General features: G+C 34.1%; 2 protein-coding genes and 1 non-coding gene across 3 annotated transcripts; 2 read left to right on the top strand and 1 right to left on the bottom strand.

Moving 5' to 3' along the window:
- Positions 1–606: 606 nt before the first annotated feature.
- On the top strand, positions 607–3,914 carry LOC145156654 (protection of telomeres protein 1b-like). The gene is made up of 10 exons (XM_079075941.1): positions 607–817; positions 1,258–1,394; positions 1,503–1,692; positions 1,773–1,837; positions 1,942–2,030; positions 2,115–2,396; positions 2,490–2,566; positions 2,690–2,748; positions 3,365–3,517; positions 3,622–3,914. Exons 1-10 carry the CDS (start codon positions 688–690, stop codon positions 3,826–3,828), a joined length of 1,389 nt encoding a protein of 462 aa, XP_078932067.1. The 5' UTR covers positions 607–687; the 3' UTR covers positions 3,829–3,914.
- Positions 1,057–1,150, top strand: LOC145161837 (small nucleolar RNA snoR113). The gene has a single exon (XR_013738710.1). It is a non-coding gene; the product is annotated as a small nucleolar RNA snoR113 (small nucleolar RNA).
- A 2,592-nt stretch (positions 3,915–6,506) lies between the features above and the next one.
- LOC145159818 (Pentatricopeptide repeat (PPR-like) superfamily protein) lies at positions 6,507–8,857 on the bottom strand. Its single transcript, XM_079078859.1, has one exon. The coding sequence runs from the start codon at positions 8,752–8,754 to the stop codon at positions 6,640–6,642; it is 2,115 nt and encodes a 704-aa protein (XP_078934985.1). The 5' UTR covers positions 8,755–8,857; the 3' UTR covers positions 6,507–6,639.
- Positions 8,858–18,245: the final 9,388 nt, after the last annotated feature.

The raw sequence follows: 18,245 nt of genomic DNA, 5'->3' as shown, positions 1-18,245 counted from the left end.
TTGTGGTATTGCCGGAAAAAATGGAGGTGTAGGGGTTCTTTTCCTCAAATTTGATTTAGGGTTGCTGACAGGAAGGGATAGCAGTGGATCTGTTAGCATTGAGCGGGGTAGGGTCAGCAAATCATTTACCTTGGCCGGTAGCAGCCGATGCTGGTGGTGGTGGGAGTAAATTGCAGCTTTCGATTGTAATGGAGAGGTGGATTCAATGTTTCAAGAGGTGAGGGAGAAAGACAAAGTTGGGTGTATGTGCGTGTTTATGAGAGTGAGTGAGAGAGAGAGAGAGGTGGGTCCCATATTTTTTATTAATAAAACTTTAAATTAAATTGGAAAAATATAAAAAATATATCAGAAGGGTATTTTAGTATTTTCAGTTTAGCAAATGACCAAAGTTACAAGTAAACTACCTCAAAAGGACCACCAATCCAAAAGAGTCATGGTTTTGACTAAAACCTCGAAAAAATTGCATACCACATGGACCATTTTTGCAATTTTGTCAAAAAATAATAATAATAAATAAAAATAAGAAATAAAAATAAAATCATTTTGGAAACCGAATAAAATCCATTCGCGTGTTCCTTGATAAAAGCTGGCGGCGTTTCCCCCCCATTTCACCAATTCGGCAATTCTCCCATTCCCGCCTACAGGTACACAGAATACACAACTAGGGTTACGACAGAACAGCTGCAAATGCCGAATCCAGAGAGTGACGACTATAAGTTTCTTCGTATTGTAGATGCCACGACTTCGATTAATCAAAAAGTTAACCTCATTGGTGTTGTCACCGAAGCCGGTATACCCAAGCAGAGCAAAGGCACTGGTGCGTGTTCATATACTCATCAAAGTGTCTTTCTTGTTGATTTCTTTTGTTTCAGACGATGATAATACATGATAAAATGATATTACTCTTACAAAACTCTCTCTGTGTTTCCGAAATGGTATAATCTCTATAACGAGAGAACTTCCTTTTGATCATTTCAATGGAGAGAGCGTTATACTCTCTTATTGTTCTCATTATATGCGTTTTCACTCTATGATTGTTGTAAATTAACTTTTACCTGGCAATGATGAAAAAAAGGCCGGACTTACAGCTGCCACCTTAGTGGTTGGTAGTAGATTGATGAGAAGTTCTATAAGGTTATTTCTGAGCTAGGGTTTGATTTTCAAATTTCTCACGATGTGTACATTCCGAAATGATAACAGCTTATTGTGATCTAAACTAAAAGTTTCCTTCTTTCTCTTTTGATTGATTCTCTGTAGATTGTTGTTGCACAATAAGGATTGTAGATGAATCAAATCCAAGCTCTGGGATCTCCGTTAATGTTTTTGCTGAAACTTTTGATAAGCTCCCAAATGTTGAGTCCACCGGTGACATTATTCAGCTTTCTCATGTTGTGGTACTTCTATCTTTTTCCCAAGTTAATTTCTCTTCTTCCTGCTTTTTCATTCTTATGTTTATGCTTATATACTGATGCCTTGATTCTTTTTATTTGTTGTTATCTCAGATGAAACTTCATGGATCTGAGGTCAATGCTGTTTTTAACAAAAGATTTTCAGCATTTGCATTATATGAAGGAAGTGATTTTTCAAACTTTGTACCTTATCAAGTTTCCTCCAAGTTTCATGCTAGAGAACAAGACAACAAGTTCATAGCAGACTTGAGAAAGTGGACAATTACTCACCTACCTGAAACAGGTACTCAATTTAACTCACTTTGATACTTCTAAACTTGTACACAAAGCACTACTGAAACTACATTTCTACTCTCTTTACAGAATCAAATGGCTTCTTCCAACTAAATTCAATCAAACAAGGAATTCGATCCAATTTGATTTGTAAGGTACTTTAAAAGATTGCTACTTTTATAATGAGATTTTGCACAAATGTTGGATCATAATATCATATTATATCTATTTGAATTTTGAGCATTCTTGTGATTTATAGGTTCTTCATATCTGTGAAGTTACACAAGGTGAGTGGATGCTTTTTGTATGGAATGGAACTGATGCTCCACCATTAGATATTCATTCAAAGTGAGTGTTGTTTCATCTTTGGAGGTCAAACTCATGTGTTGACTTTTCACTATTGACTCTGTGTGTGTATTTTTTCAACTTTAGGCTTGAAGAAGAGCTTAAGAACCCTCTTTGTCTACAATTAGAAGAGCCTCCATTGTCAAGAGATGTTTTGTGTAGTTTCCCAACTGTTGGGACTGTTTTAAGGTTAACTGCTGACAGGTGTAATGCCAGGCTGGCACTTCAGTTACTGAAAGTTGGCAGATGGGTTCAGTTTAGGAATATTCAATTTGAAGCTCGTGAGGGTTTATGGTGTGGAATTTTGATGCATTCTTCTAAGTTTAGTTATTTGTCTGATGACAATAAAGTTGTATTAGAGTTCCAAAGGTTCAGTATACATATGTCATATAAATTACTATAAAGAAAGCATTTTGACTGAATATCAAGAAATTCTCACAAATTTTTTATGATGTGATTTAGGGAATACAAGAAACGATTTAAAGGAAAGTGGACTCGTATGCCATTGTCTAGCTTCCCTTGGCCTCCTAATCTCACAAGTATACTTTTCTTTACATATATGTGTATATGTATGTATGTATATATGTATGTATGTATGTATGTATGTATGTGTGTATGTGTATGTGTATGTGTATACTGATCATACACCCATGTGTATGCAGAAACAGAGCATGAGCACGTGCCTCTTGTTACACTGATGGACATAATCACCTATCCAAAGGTGTATAGTATAACAATCTTTGCTTAGTAGATTGAATTTTTATGAGTAAATTACGCGAATGGTCCCTATGGTTTAGGGTAATTTGCACGTCTGGTCCCTAACTTATTTTTTTAACTCGGAAGGTCACTAACTTTCTTATTTTAGACTTTAGTCACAAAACTCTCTTATTTTGACATTTGATCCCTAAACTTTTGTACGTTCACACTTTCCACCACTTTTGTCGAATGCCAGTTTCCATCCCACACTTTGTAAAATGTCACTTTTAGCCCCTCAATTTTAAACACCGACATTTTTCATCTCTTTACCTTTCGTATCTTCGCATGTTTGCAGGTTTCACATGTTTGGTCCCTACGTTGAAAATAAATTACAAGAACGGTCCTTGGAATTTACATAATAGGTCCTTTTGCAGATTTATATTTACAAAAATGGTGCATATGTTTAAAAAATTACATAAATGCCTCTTCCTAATAACAAATTTAAAAAAATGAGGTTTGGTCCCTATGTAGAAAATGAATTACGAAAATGGTCCCTATGAGTTTTTTTTTATTATCAAAAATAGTCCCTGTAGTTTTGTAAGCACTTTCTAGTTTATCTATAACTTTGAAATATGTTTTAGGTATTATACAAATACAGATGTGTAGTTCGTGTAGTGGCAACATTACCTGGTGAGGCTACCAACTTCCGTGGGCCCTCTGGTATTTATAGGCTTCGCCTCACACTTGAAGATGCTACAGCTAGAATCCATGCATGTTTATATGACAAAGATGCGGTATTTAATTATATATATAATATACTTTTTTCTTAATTACAATTATTGAATTTTCATTAGTTCTTTTGTGAATTAAATTATGTTTGTGTTATCGTCTTTATTAGGAGAAGTTTTTTGGAGGCTATCCGGATGATGATAAGATGATAAAATTGCATAAGGTGTTACTTGGAATTGATGAAAATAATGGAAAGGCAAGAAATCCGCCATGGATTGATTGTTGTTTGAAATCTTATTATGTTGATAAGAGCGACATGTGGGGTAGTAGAAGATATGGGATCTTTGATACCAAATTCATTGGGTTGAGTGATTGAATGTTTCAATGGATTTGTCTTGATGATAAAATGATAAATATGTACTTTTGTTAAACTCGATTTTTTTTAATGGATCTCTACTTTTGTGGTTGGCTATGTGACAGTATTAATAGCAAGAAATATAAATATGTGAATATGTAGTAATATGTTTTGCCTTTGTCTATTCATTATTTCGTTTACTACCTACATAATATTCTTTATTTGTTGCTTAAAAGTTAAAACATGGAATATAGTTTCCTTATCTTTCATTGAACAATTTATTGTTGGTTTCTCTATTTATCTCTTTACTCTTATGCTAAATAGTTTCTTTTTTCGAAAGGTATAAACCAAAGATGTTGATTCAACTTGATTTGTAAGGTAACTTGAGACTGTACTTTTAGTGGTTCCTTGTATTTGGATTCGACTGAAGATGAACTTAGGGGAATATATGTAGTGAAACTTAAGGTTAAGGGAAGATCTATAGCAACCATCAAGTTTATCTCTCTACTTTACCTTGGGAAGCCAAACTCAATTCGTTGGAAAGTCTTGATTTAAGTGTATGTTCTTTTACATGGAAACCACCTCCTACAACATGGAATTTCCCACAAAACAAGATAGTCAATCGAATGCTATATAAACAAGCCACCAAAAACACAATGATTTAACATCTTACCACACTTCCGTTGTGTGATATTGTATTGTGTGTTTTAATAGCCTACATACATAGGAGAGGAGATGAGAGGAAGTATTTTTATTATTTTAAGAATCCAAACGATGATTACAGTTGTGCTAACAAATGTAAATCGTTAGTACAACTGTAATCACCTTTTGAGTCTACAAAATCCCAACATTAGATTAAGTAATGGATGCATACGTTGGTCTACTTTCATCAAGGTGATCTCGCAAGTAAGAAAATGAGATGAATTTTACACTAATCAAAAATCTTATCAACATTTTGCAAGCAAAGAAGAGCGACTTGATCTGATGGCACAATCAACTAACCTTAACATAATCACATAATTATCTCTAACTTCAATCAATTTGTTGTTATTAATATTCAAATTTGAATTTTCACAATAATAAATTTTAAAATCCAAGTCCAAACACCCCTAAATATATTTAAAGTATACTTCAATACTTTTGTATTAAGTTGTTGTTTATTTTGTACATTAGATGTTTAATAACATTTCATTTTAAGCCCTATTATATTTACATATTAAACTTTATTATTTTTTACTAGATGATCTATTTTATTACACATATAAAATAAAATTGAATATATTCTTATGAAATATCATATCATTAAATTTCAAAACAATCAAAATGATACAAGGATCAAATATTAAAGCGAAATATGGAATAATATGTTTGGAGGTTTTTTTTTCCTTCCAAATATCTTGTATCCTAATTAGGGGTGGCAAATCGTGCTATCGTTTCGTGTTTCTGTCTGACACGACACGACACGACAAAGTTTTATGCAACACAAACACGACACGACACGATGTCGTGTTTTTTTAACTAACATGAAAACGAACGAATTAAAAACGACAAACACGACACGACACGACAAATATAAAATATACTAAAAACTAGTTTATTTAATGAATACTTTATCAAATATAACACGAAAAACACGATGAAGAACTGCTAAATCGTGTCAATTTCGTGTCGAATTTTGAACACGAACACGACACGACACGACATCATGTTTTTACAGTTAACACGAACACGAAAATGAATTCAAGTTTCAGTTTCGTCCCAATTTCATTTCGTGTCGTGTATTTTTGTCGTGTCGTGTCATAAATTACCATCCCTAATCCTAATATTTTAATTTATCTAAATTTTAATATCAAATAATATATCTTTTAGAAATATGACATATACTTAAAACTAATAAGCCAGAGTGATTTATATAATATTTTAGACGAGGATAAATTAGTTATTATTATTTTTTTTAAAGTTTGAAAATCCCTATTATAATAAATGAATAATAAATTGTTTATATACATGTGTTATCACAATTGCCAAATAATTTTCTAAGTTAAATTCGCAGTTTGCCTTTATCTTTGTATCTACTCTTTACTTACTAGCTTTACATAATAAAAAAAGCAAATTCATGGCCATGTGTCTTCGTTGTCTTCTTATGATTACTGTTGAGTCTTTTTCCTATTCATTCCATATACACAACAATGATGTAAAAGAAAAGATAAAATTTTATTACAAAACATATGTTCATTAATGATTATGGTTTTGAAATATCAATATTTTTTTTACTTTGCTAACCATGCTTTCCACGAGTAATAACCTAGTATTATAATGTATTTAAGAAAATTTTTGATATATGGTTTTCGTTACATATATATATTTTTTACCATACCACTCTACAAGCCCTTTGTTAAATAAATGTTAGGAGCAAAATAATAAGTTTTTTAAAACTGAACCGGATGCTCTTTTAGAAAATAAAAAGAGTTCGATTTTTAGTCAAACTTTGACGTTTGGACACAAAACCAAGAACCATTTTGCTCTTGTTTAACAAAATATCAGATTTCGATCGAGACTTTTGGCCAACATATCGATTTCAACTTCTTTTGATTTGCTTATTTAAGCTCATAAGTAAACCATGATTTTTCTATATTTATAGAATACGTGCATTTTAGGCTTGTACAATACCTGTCAACTCTACTTATCAACCAAAACCCTAAAAAAAACACGAATCATTTCATGTTCGTTTAAATATTCAAAAATTACACTCTTATAATGCTCAACAATCATCACCATTAATGACAACATTACAATCTCTAAATCCATTATCACCTTCTTGTGTTTCACCTACTAACCAATTCCTTTTGATATCTTTTCTGATATATCAGAAACAATAGCATAATGATTGCTATCATAACACGCAGTAACAAAACCCATAAGCATTATTCGATCCAAATTCTTCTCTTTATCAATCAATTTATGAACAAATGGCACTGCAATCTCCACTTTCTTCTCACTACATAACTTTCTCACCAAAGTATTCAATGTTCTAACCCACAACTTCTTCTCTAATCTATCAACAACCTCCATGGCTTTACTCAATTCATTCACTTTACAATACTCATAAGCAATTGTCAAACGAGTAACTTCACATGGAACAAGTCCTTTTTCAATCATAGCATCATAGTATGATTTAGCCTCATTTAACTTTGACCCTTTACAAAGTCCACTTATAAGAGCACCATAAGTAATACTATCGGGTAAACAACCATTTTCACTCATTTTTTCAAACATTTTTCTACCATTTTCAACTTTCCCTTCTCTACAATACCCACAAATCATAGAAGTGTAAGTTTCCTTACTTGGGATTAATCCATTTTTCACTAAATCATCAAAAAGCCTCTCGCTTTCATCCATTCTTTTCATCCAAGAAAATCTTGATATTAAAGTGGTGTACAAATGTATATCACGTTTTACACCAATCTTAATCATCTTACTTAATATCACTAATACATGTTTAATATCCGATTCTTTACTCTTTTCCATTATTAGAATGTTATATGTCACTTCATCGGGTTGTAATCCTTGTTTTAAACATATCTCCAATTGTTCGTATGCTTCTTGAATTCTTCCTTTTTTAAACAACCCATGAATAATTGCATTATACGTATACATATTTGGAGGTGAACCTTCTTTTTGCATCTCATGTAACAATTCAAATGCCCGATTTAAATTCCCATTTTTGCAATGTCCATTTATGAGAGTAGTGTAAGTGTTCTCATTTGGAACCAAACCTTGTTCTTGCATTCTGGTCAACAACATTTCTGAACGGTTGACTTTTCCTTCTTTGCAGTATCCATTGATCATAGCAGTGTAAGTAAGGACATTGGGTTTATAGGATTCACTTCTCACAAGCTTTAGAAAAAGCCTAAATGCTTTATCAGTCCACCCTTTTTTACACATGCCATCGATTAACACTGTGTGAGTATACACATTTGGTTTCCATCCTTTTCTAACCATTTCCTCTAACAATTCAAAAGCTTGCTTGATGCTTCCTCTTTTACATAATCCGTTTATCAAAGTGGTGTAGTTGATAACATTGGGTGTTAATCCATTCCCAATCATCTTGTGGAAAAACCATAGTGCTCGATTAATATGACCCTTTTCACAAAAAGTAGAGAGAACTAGTGTACAAGTTGCATTGTCTAAGAGAAATCCCTTGTCTAACATTGCGATTAACCATTGATCAACTTGGGAAATTTCGTTAGTTTTGCAGTATGAGATGATTAGAATCTTGAAAGTGGAAGAATCAGGAAATGCACCTCTTTCAGACATTTCGACAAACACCTTCCTTGCAAGTTCAATGGAACCCATCTCCTTAGCGACTCCGAGAAGACAATTTAGGGTTTGAGTACATGGCTCTAAGCCTTGGTTTCTCATCTCGATAACCATAGTAACAGCCTCCTTCAACCTGCCGATCTCCGCCAGGTTCTTCACCATACACCGCATCACTTCGTGGGCCCTCTCTGAATTTCCATTTTCGATCAACGACGTTGCTGCAACGACGTAGAACCTCATAAAGTGTCTGAAACTCGGAAACCCGATTGCCCAATAGAAGAAACTCAGAGCCACCATTGATCCGGCCTCGTCGGCGAGGGATGCGACGACGGTGATTGCTTCTTCGGTAGTTAAAGAATCAGAAGCAATCGGAAGAGTAAGCTGAGTGGGTGTGGATTTGAAATGGGTTTGTTGCTGATAATATGATTGACAGACCAAAGAACATACGTTTCTGACAACAGACCTGGAGGACGACTGAGGATGGGAAGGAGGACGCGGAGGAGGAAACCAGTCTGTATGCGGTTCTTCACTGGGTTTGTAGGAAAAATTCCTTTGTTTAAGGAGAGAGTTAAGGTGGGTGTTGCAAACGCCATTGAAGAGCCTTCTTTCACTGTTGACTCGAAGCATCTATAGATGATGTGATGCTCCTTTGCGAATTGCGATTGATGTTTCAATTGTCCTGCTCATGAATGGGACTAACTGGCACTTTGGTGGCATCAAGCATACAAGCTCACTTCTATGTTTGATTTTTTATTTTATAATTTTTAAAATCAGCTGACTGAATGTTTCACAAATTTTTATTATTGAAAAAATAATAAATAAAAATGATATCTTTTCCTATATAGTTACTAAAGTGCAAAATAGATATAGGCTATTAACAAAATAATCATCTTTTAAGTAAGGGATTTAAGATATTTTGTACACATTTAGTCATTATTATTTTTTTTTTTTGTAAAATAAACCCTTATACTTTATTTTTTGTAACAATGCAATCCTTGTGACCGGCTATACCCGGTATACCGGTCATATACGAATTTTCTTTTAGGGAAAATGACTTGATAGGGTAATATACTTTTTGAATTGTACACATTTAGTTCTTATTCTTGTTTTTTTGTAAAATAAACCCTTATACTTTATTAATATGTACACATTAGGTCCTTTTCACCGGATTCTACAGGTTTTGCTGATGTGGAAGCACAAGTGGCACTAAATAGCAATTAATTAGCTTAGTCACCGGAGGTGGGTGATCCTCCAGCAACAAGAAAAGGGCGGCGACCCTTCTCTTTCTCCTCTCTCTTCCTTCCGGTCGAACAGCAACAGCCAAACACCCTTTACCTGTTGTGTTTCTCCGATCTGTCTCTCTTTGCCTCCATCTTTGAGATATGTTGCCAGAAAAAGAAGAAAGAATCGACGAGGGGGCTACCAGAGCAGCTCCTTGCTGCCAACTACCGTCTCTACTTCCTCCTGCCTCCCCCTTCGACCTTGTTGTTTTTGCCATCATTCCTCCTTGCTACCAGTGATGTGTAGGAACACACAAAGGAGTCGCCGGAGATCGGGGTTCTCCCTCTTTTTCATGATGAATAAAAGTTGGAAAAATCTCGTTGTGGATATGTGGATGCCACCTGGGTATTTCATTTCAACAAAATAAAAGAAAGGGAAAAGGACTTGATAGGGTAAGATACTTTTTGAAATGTACACATTTAGTCCTTATTCTTTTTGTTTGTAAAATAAACCCTTCCACGTCAGCAAAACCTGTAGAATCCGGTGAAAATGACCTAATGTGTACATATTAATAAAGTATAAGGGTTTATTTTACAAAAAAAAAGAATAAGGACTAAATGTGTATATTTCAAAAAGTATCTTACCCTATCAAGTCATTATCCCTTTAAGCAATTTATACAAAACGATTATATGTTTCGTAATGGACTCGCTACAAAATGACTTTTAATGGTTGTTACCACAAAAAAAAATTCTTAATTATTTTACAAAATAATTTTCTAAAAAAACTAATATATTGCGAAATACTGGATATTTTTATCGACTTTTTCGTTTGTAAGATTTTTTTTTGGTGGGGAGGGCTATTCTTATTTTAAACAATTATATTATAATCTTAATCCCTTTCGATTTCAAAAATAATTCTTTTAAAAACCATATTCATAAATCTTGAGGTTATAGTATTACTATGCATCGCCGTTGAACATTATTGAGAGAGCGCTACAATCTCTGGTAGAAGGAAACCAAAAGTATCACACACAAATGCTATAAACACGTGTTGATTATCCATGCATGTTTTATCGGGTTTTGCCACTTTGCATGAGATAACCGTCAAAATAGTTTGTCATACGGTGGAACTCCTAGTCCCCAAGCCCGCAAGAGAGAAATCTCATTTAGATCTACACACCGTATCCATTAAAAAACCAAAACATTAGCCAATCTGAGTATAGAAATTCACAGTTGGACCTAACAAGGCTTTTCTTTTGATTTCACAATGTGCTCCTTGCAAAGCATGTGGTTATTTTGTGTAAAAAGCAAGGTTGTGAAAAATGTTTCATGTTATCTAGTCGGTGAATTGGAATTAAGGGATTAATCAGCTAGGCGGAAATTAATCGGGGACCATTAATTGCTAATTTGTTGAATTTTAAAAATTAAATATAACTAATATCATATCAAAGTTCGTAGATACCACTAATATCATAATAAAATAGGTTAATATGACTAATAGAACATTAATAATACCTCAAATAGTTTCTATTTATTGAGATAGAACTTGTTCAAAATATTAAAATTTCATCGTTTTCTACTGTTTCACTCATTGTGTATGCATGAATTAATTCCGAGACACCCTCTAGTCGGTTGAGTAGCACCTAGGGATTAATCAGAGATTAATCAGGACTTAGTCGAGATTTTTACAACACTGGTAAAAAGTAAATAAAAGATGACCATTTCGTTAGAAACTTCCACATATTTTGGTTATTTGTGATTGTATATTCTATTTTCCATAAGACTGGCCGGTGTGGGCACCGGCCATCGGCGTTATTGTGACCTGGACATCGAGGTAACGCCATCACAAGTTTCGAACACCGCCCCGCCCTGACGTTATTATTAGGTGTTATGTTACGATGCGTTGTTGTGGTAACGAAAGGAAACAACATTATATTTTGAACGTTGGCTTCTTACAACCCTTTGTATGTATTGGTTTACCAGCGAAGAAGAGAATAAGTTATCTGTTGGGCAGTTTTGGCCCCTCAAGTTCAACATTCTTATGGGTTAAACCTCTAGCCAAATTTGTCTTACAAATCTGATTTCCAAAAAAATACCAATTGGACCCTGGACTTATATAATATATTTTTTATCATCATCATTATTATTATTACTATTATTATTATTAAAATATCATGTTTTATTAATTTATATTTGTTTTTTATAATTATTTAACAAACAAAAAAATAAAATAAAAAGGACGACGTGGAAATTAGAGGGTGTTATAACATGTTATTTGGTGTTGCCAATTTTCACACTTGATGTTATAACACCATATATGACTAAGATGGTAAGGTGACAACTTTTGAGTGTGATAACATGTTGCCTACACCCAATAGCCTAATTTATAATAATAGTCAAATTATTAATTGATAATTTTTAAAAAGTTAAATTGTCATCTATCGTTTCAATAATTCTTTTTCTGCTAAAAGAATTGTTAATGATGTAAAACGTCCATGAAAAGCCTCTACATAAACAAAAAGGTAAATATCAGTAAATTATTTTGTTTATGAATTAACCAATTTTATTATAGCTTGTAACAGATTATTTAATCCGAGAAAGAATCAAAGGATACATACAACATCAAAAAGAAAAAAAGAAAAACAAACTAGGAAAATACAAAATGTCTGCTCGTCGAATAAGATCACATGCATATTAAATTTACCATCAAACAATACAAAAAAATAAATAAACTAAGTAAATGAATAATTAAATAAATTAAATGGACAAGGGTTTTAAGGGAAACATGTGCTCATAGTCCGTATACAATGCAAACGAATAGAAACCGGACAACATGGAGCAAATACCAACCATCACACTTGGAGCAAAAACATCAAACATTACAACGGAAACAAATGAAAAACTCATAGTAATACATTAACATACAAGGGCTATGAGTACAATCGATGTAAAGCATATACTTGTAATAAAACATGTAGCAAACACTAGCCAAAAATTTGGAACATATACTAGCAAATATTAGGAGAAAATATAGAGAAACAAATGTCAGACTCATATGACTAAAACTCACAAACAAAAGCCCGCCAAAAAGGACAACACATACAACAAAGGTAAAGCTCAAAGAGCTACCCCTATATACTACCCTGATCATATGCTCCCACGCCTCTTACTCGAGGTCATGTCCTTGAAACAACCCAACTCCTTCAAGTTTAACATCACACTATGTATCAATGGTTTAAAAAAAACAAAAAATTGTACGCCTCAAGGCGATACGGGCATATACCATACATGAAGCATCCTGCTTGGGGTATAATTGATACATATGCTTCTTACCGGTGAATCATATAGTATCAGGTAGAAGCGGTGTGTGAAAAAGATACATACGTTTTTTTTTTCTTTTTTTAATCGACTTTTTTTTTGACTTTGACTTCTTGACTTATTTTGAATTTTGTTTTATAACTTACCACGTTATAATAAAAATAATAAAAAGGAAAACAAAGCTCATTTATTGACCTAATTTCTTCATTCACTCTCCCACACACAAACAAAACACATTGCTACCGATTCTTCTTTTCACAACCGTATCACAGGTTGCAACCAATTCTTCTTGTTGTTGAACCTTGTTAGTGGCCACTTTCAAGGTAACTCCTCTTTTTCTTCTCTTAAATTTTTTTTTTTTCTGTTTCTCTATCCGATTAATTGTCTTTTTTACAAAGCTAAGATTCTTTTTTTTTTTTTTTTTTTTTTGCTTTTGCTGTCGGATTCTTTCATGATTTTGTTATGATCCCAAATCGGCCAAATGAAAGTTTGATTGGTGGTTTATAAGTCTAAGTGTCCCATCCTCTTTCAAGCTAGCTTTTGGAAGAGTTCTACACTTAGGCTTATAGCATAATAAAGACCTAGTATATGATAGGTTCGTATCAATTGGTATCAGAGTCATCCCTATCTTTCGAGATGCCAACACTTGGAGTGATGGCTTGGACCCGAAAAAAGGGGTGCCAACCGTGACCAACGAGGATGTTGGCTCTTCAAAGCGTGGGGTATTGTTACGATCACATATCGGCCAAATGAAAGTTTGATTGGAGGCTTATAAGTTTAAGTGTCCCCTCCTCTTTCAAACTAGCTTTTGGGAATGAGTTCTATACTTAGGCTTATGACATGATATGAGCCTAGTATGGGATGGGTTCGTATTAGATTTATGGTTTATCTTTGCTATTGTACAACACAAATGTATTAAATATGTACTCCCTCCGTCCCATATTAATATTATATGTTTCTTTTTTGGTTTGTTCCAAAGTAATAACCTACTTCTAAAAATAAATATATCTTTTACTAATATATCTTTAATTATTAGTTCACCTACCATAAAATTAAATGCAACAAAAGGGTAAAACTATTATTTCATTTAATAAAGTTAGTGATAATTAATGTTTTCTTAATCTGTATGTATTTTGTCTGTGGACAATAATTTGGGACGAAGGGAATATTATGTATCAATTTAATTGTGGTGTATCTTTGCTATTGTACAACACAAATATATCAATTTGTGAAATCTCCGGTTGGTCGTTCCTCCTTTAAGAATCGTTTCTCTCTTCCTTGTTTCAACTTCAGGTGTTGATACCACTAATGTCTTCCCATTGGGTTCTTCTGGTCGGCTCTTGGCGATGGCACTCAAAACCTCTTTAAATTTTTGGTCCATCTTCAACTGAAGAGAGGCCATGGATTTAGCGTTGTGTTGGATCTGATGCCCTTGATTCTCCATTCGAGCATACAAATGCTTTAGCTCTGTCTCAAGCGATTCAACCTTCTTGAGTTGATCTCCTCTAGCCTCCTTCCATCCTCCTTTATCACCAGCCATAATCCCAGGTGAAGGTGAATGCTCTGATACCATTTGTTGTGAACTGGGTTATAACAACAAATTCAATAACATAAAATCAACCAAATGGTTCTAGTATTGAGCGAAAACACTCTATAATACCCAAAAGATTACAATAACTAAAGATAGGATAGCTGATTCGAGATAGTCACTCTCCAAGAGGAAACAATTCCAGATTTCACTAAAAAATCGATACTTCACTCTCCCTTTCCACTACCCTCTTATACTATCTGACATAACAAACTAATAATATGAAATGCCTAAAATATCCTTAATTCCCCTGCACTAATAAGATGCTCTATATTTGTTGCTTTCCCAAACTACCCCTTATTTAAATAATGTGACTGAAAATGATGCATAACGGTTTCTTTTTTGGTTTGTTTCAAAATAATAATTTACTTTTAAAAATAAATATATCTTTTACTAATATATCCCTAATTATTAGTTTACCTACCATGAAATTAAATGTAACAAAAGGGTAAAACTATCATTTTATTTAACAAAGTTAGTGATAATTAATGTTTTCTTAATTTACATGTATTTTGTCTGTGGAGAGTAATTTTGGAAATATTACGTATCAATTTAAGTTTCAATGTGTTTATTTTATATGCTGTGTATAATTTCTTCTGAGTTCATTCAACAAAGTTGTATTACTATTATGAACTGTCAAATGTATGACTGACTTTATGTATGGTTTATGTATCTTTTATATGCTATGTATAATTTAATCGGTTTATGTTCAATTTATATAGAATTCATGTCCAATTTATGCTCAGACTTCTATCCTTCGCGGGCATCATCTCCTGTACAATTCCATCAACATTCACTTACAAAAAATCAGAAACTGCTGCGATCATATAATCCATAGATTCTTGGGTAAATGTCACTGTGACCCAACCATCTTTCTAGTTACGGTTTAAATGGTCCCTATTGTTTTTTTTTCGCACTTGAGAGGAACCAAGACTTAGAAAATAGTTTTTAAAGCCATTTTGTTCAAAGTGGAAGGGTTGAGCCGGTTAACATTATCCTACTCAGCATATTAGGTACACACGTCATCGAAATTAATCCACCTAAGCTGCCATGTAACCTGCTCGTTTACTAAGCTTGCCCTACAAGACACATTATATAAAAACCCTCACTGTCTTCTTCCCCTTTTGTCGTATTTTTTGTCTGCAAAATCACGTTGTCATGGCGGTTTACATGAAGATCGATCTTCACTTTGCTGGGTTTTTTACAAGGTACCCCAAAATTAGTTATACGGATGGAGCAGAACAAAGGTTCGACGATGTTGATTTTGCTGGAATGGACAGGAACGAGTTTGTTAACTTCGTACAAAGATTTGCAAATGAAATGTGTGTAAATGTTTTTTATTGCATGCCTGGAAAAGACTTTCCTGGTGGATTGAGGATCTTAGCTAGTGAAATAGACTACCAGGACTTCATCGAAGCTGGGTATGCTGCTGGTTGTGTCGTGGATGTATACATGGATCATCTAGGTGTGAATGTCCAACAGTGGATTATTGATGAGCAAGTTGATGAGAGCGTTGTGGAAGACAATCATTATAATGGATTTGTGCAGAATGGCCCGAATGAACTGCAAGGTAATGTACACGATGACCTTGAACACGTAGATTGCAATCCAATGAATAAGACCATTAACGATGAGTTTTTGAGCAAGCTATGCCCAAAAGTGCAGTCAACTCCAAATAGTCCACCTCATGAGGATCCATATCTTCAAATGGAAGAAAATGAGGTAAATATTGAAGAGGTTACTACATACAATGAAAATGTGCATTGGAAAAAACAAAAACCTGTGTTAGGAATGCGATTTCATAGTCCAAAACAGTTAAAGCTTATGTTATGTAATTATGCTGTTGCTAATGGGTATCAGTTGTGCTACAAAAAAAATGACAGTAGAAGACTATTAGTTAAATGTTGTTCTGGGCAGTGTAAGTTTAGGCTATGGGCTTCATGGATGAGTGAAGAAAACTCTTTCCAGATTAAGTCCCTTATAGATGAGCATAATTGTGCTAGAAATTTTAAACTTGGATCAATTGTTAGCTATGCTTGGATTGGTAGCCATTTTACAACTAAGTTCTTACAAAAACAGAAAATGAGTGTTAGGATGCTTAGGGAAGAGGTGAAACAGGCTTTTGGTATAGATGTAAGTATGGGTCACTGCAGGAGAGCAAAAAAGCATGCTATTGAGCTAATTGAAGGCACATTGGTTGAGCACTATTCAAAGCTTTGGTCATATGGTGAGGAGATAAGAAGATCAAACCCAGGATCAACTGTGAAAATTGATGTCAATACTATGCCTGATGGGAAAAATTATTTTAGTAAGTTTTATGTATGTTTTGAGGGACTAAAGCAAGGGTGGAGGGGCAGTTGTAGAAGAGTAATTAACCTGGATGGCTGTTTCCTTAAGGGGCTATGTACTGGAGAGTTAATAACTGCTGTTGGAAGGGATGCTAATAATCATATATTTCCAATTGCATGGGCAGTTGTGTGTGTTGAAAACAAAGAGAATTGGAAATGGTTTTTGGAAAATTTAAAAGATGACTTAGGAATGGACAATGGTTTTGGAATTGCATTGATGTCAGATCAGCATAAGGTATGTTTCTTAGTTGTATTTTATTTATTAATGAAAGTTGCCTATACTATTTTACAAATTAAATTGTTAATGTGAAGGGACTATTGGAAGCCGTGAAGGAGATTTTGCCTACTGTTGAACACAGACAGTGTGCAAGGCATGTTGTTGCCAACTTTAGGAAAAGATTCCCCGGAGTAATGTATGAGAAGATGTTTTGGAAGGCATGCAAGGCATCTACTGAGCCTTTACACAATGCAGCAATGAAGGAAATACAACTTCTCAATCCTTCAGCCTTTGAGTATCTAACAGAAAAGAACCCACAATCATGGTGTAGAGCTTTTTTCAGGAGGGCAAGATGTGTGATACTGTAGAGAATGGGTTGTCGGAGAGCTTTAACAATGTTATAAGAGATGCAAGGAAGAAACCAATCATCACAATGCTTGAAGAGATTAGATTGTATGTTATGGAAAGGCAGTTTCGTTTGAGCATGAAAGGCAGTTCATGGCCAGATTTTGAACCATGTCAATCAATTACATCCTTGTTGAATCAATTGAAAAAAGCTCAAAGGTAAACTTAGTTTTGTGTTTGTTAACATCATAGATAATACTAAACTTACACTAACTTTTAGACAATGTTATTAGATATTGGCCGGTTTTACCAACTGGTTTGAACCAATTTGAGACAAGAAACTTAGCAGAGTCTTATGTCGTTGACTTAGACAAGAAGACATGCTCTTGTAGAGTTTGACAACTAAATGGGTATGGGTGTGTGCACTCAGTTGCAACTATTAGTTACCTAAACAGAGATGTCGGAAGTTATGTGGATCCCATGTTCTTTGGAGCTTTTTATAGAAATGCTTACAAGTATCCACTGAGAGGGATGAATGGCGGCAATATGTGGCCAAGTACCAATTTCATACCACCACTGCCACCTTTGAAAAGGAAAATGCCAGGCAGGCCTAAAGTCAATAGAAGGAAGGACCCAAGAGAAAAGACTACTAGACACACCGTGTCAAAGGTTGGGAAGAAAATTCTATGTAGTGTGTGTGTAAACAAGTTGATCACAACAAGGCTACATGTCCTAAAGTTGAGAAGCCCAAAAAACTCAAGGTGAAGAGAAAGAGATCAACTACTAAAGGTGGTAATGAAGAGGAAGGAAGTGGTTCAAAAACAACAGTTGCACGTAAACGGAAGCAATCAGAGAGGATTATAAAGAAAAAATTGGCAAAAAGGGTTGAAGGGAAAAATGGAGAAGGAAATTCTGGTGATAATCCAATGAATATTGAATAGACATAACTGTTATTTGGTAGTGTGTTAAGACTAGGTTGGTTGTTTGATGTGTTATTTAACTTTGTTTCGTAGTAGTATTATTGTGGTATGTGTTTGTTGAATGTTTTTTTTTATGTACACTAGTAACACAAACAAAACGA

This window comes from Lactuca virosa, chromosome 2 (genome assembly GCF_052849685.1).
Source record: "Lactuca virosa cultivar CGN04683 chromosome 2, Lactuca_virosa_CGN04683_v6, whole genome shotgun sequence".
In the NCBI taxonomy this organism is placed as follows: domain Eukaryota; kingdom Viridiplantae; phylum Streptophyta; class Magnoliopsida; order Asterales; family Asteraceae; genus Lactuca; species Lactuca virosa.
The sequence above is the reverse complement of the archived record's forward strand: the minus strand, read 5'-3'. Positions and strand labels throughout refer to the sequence as shown.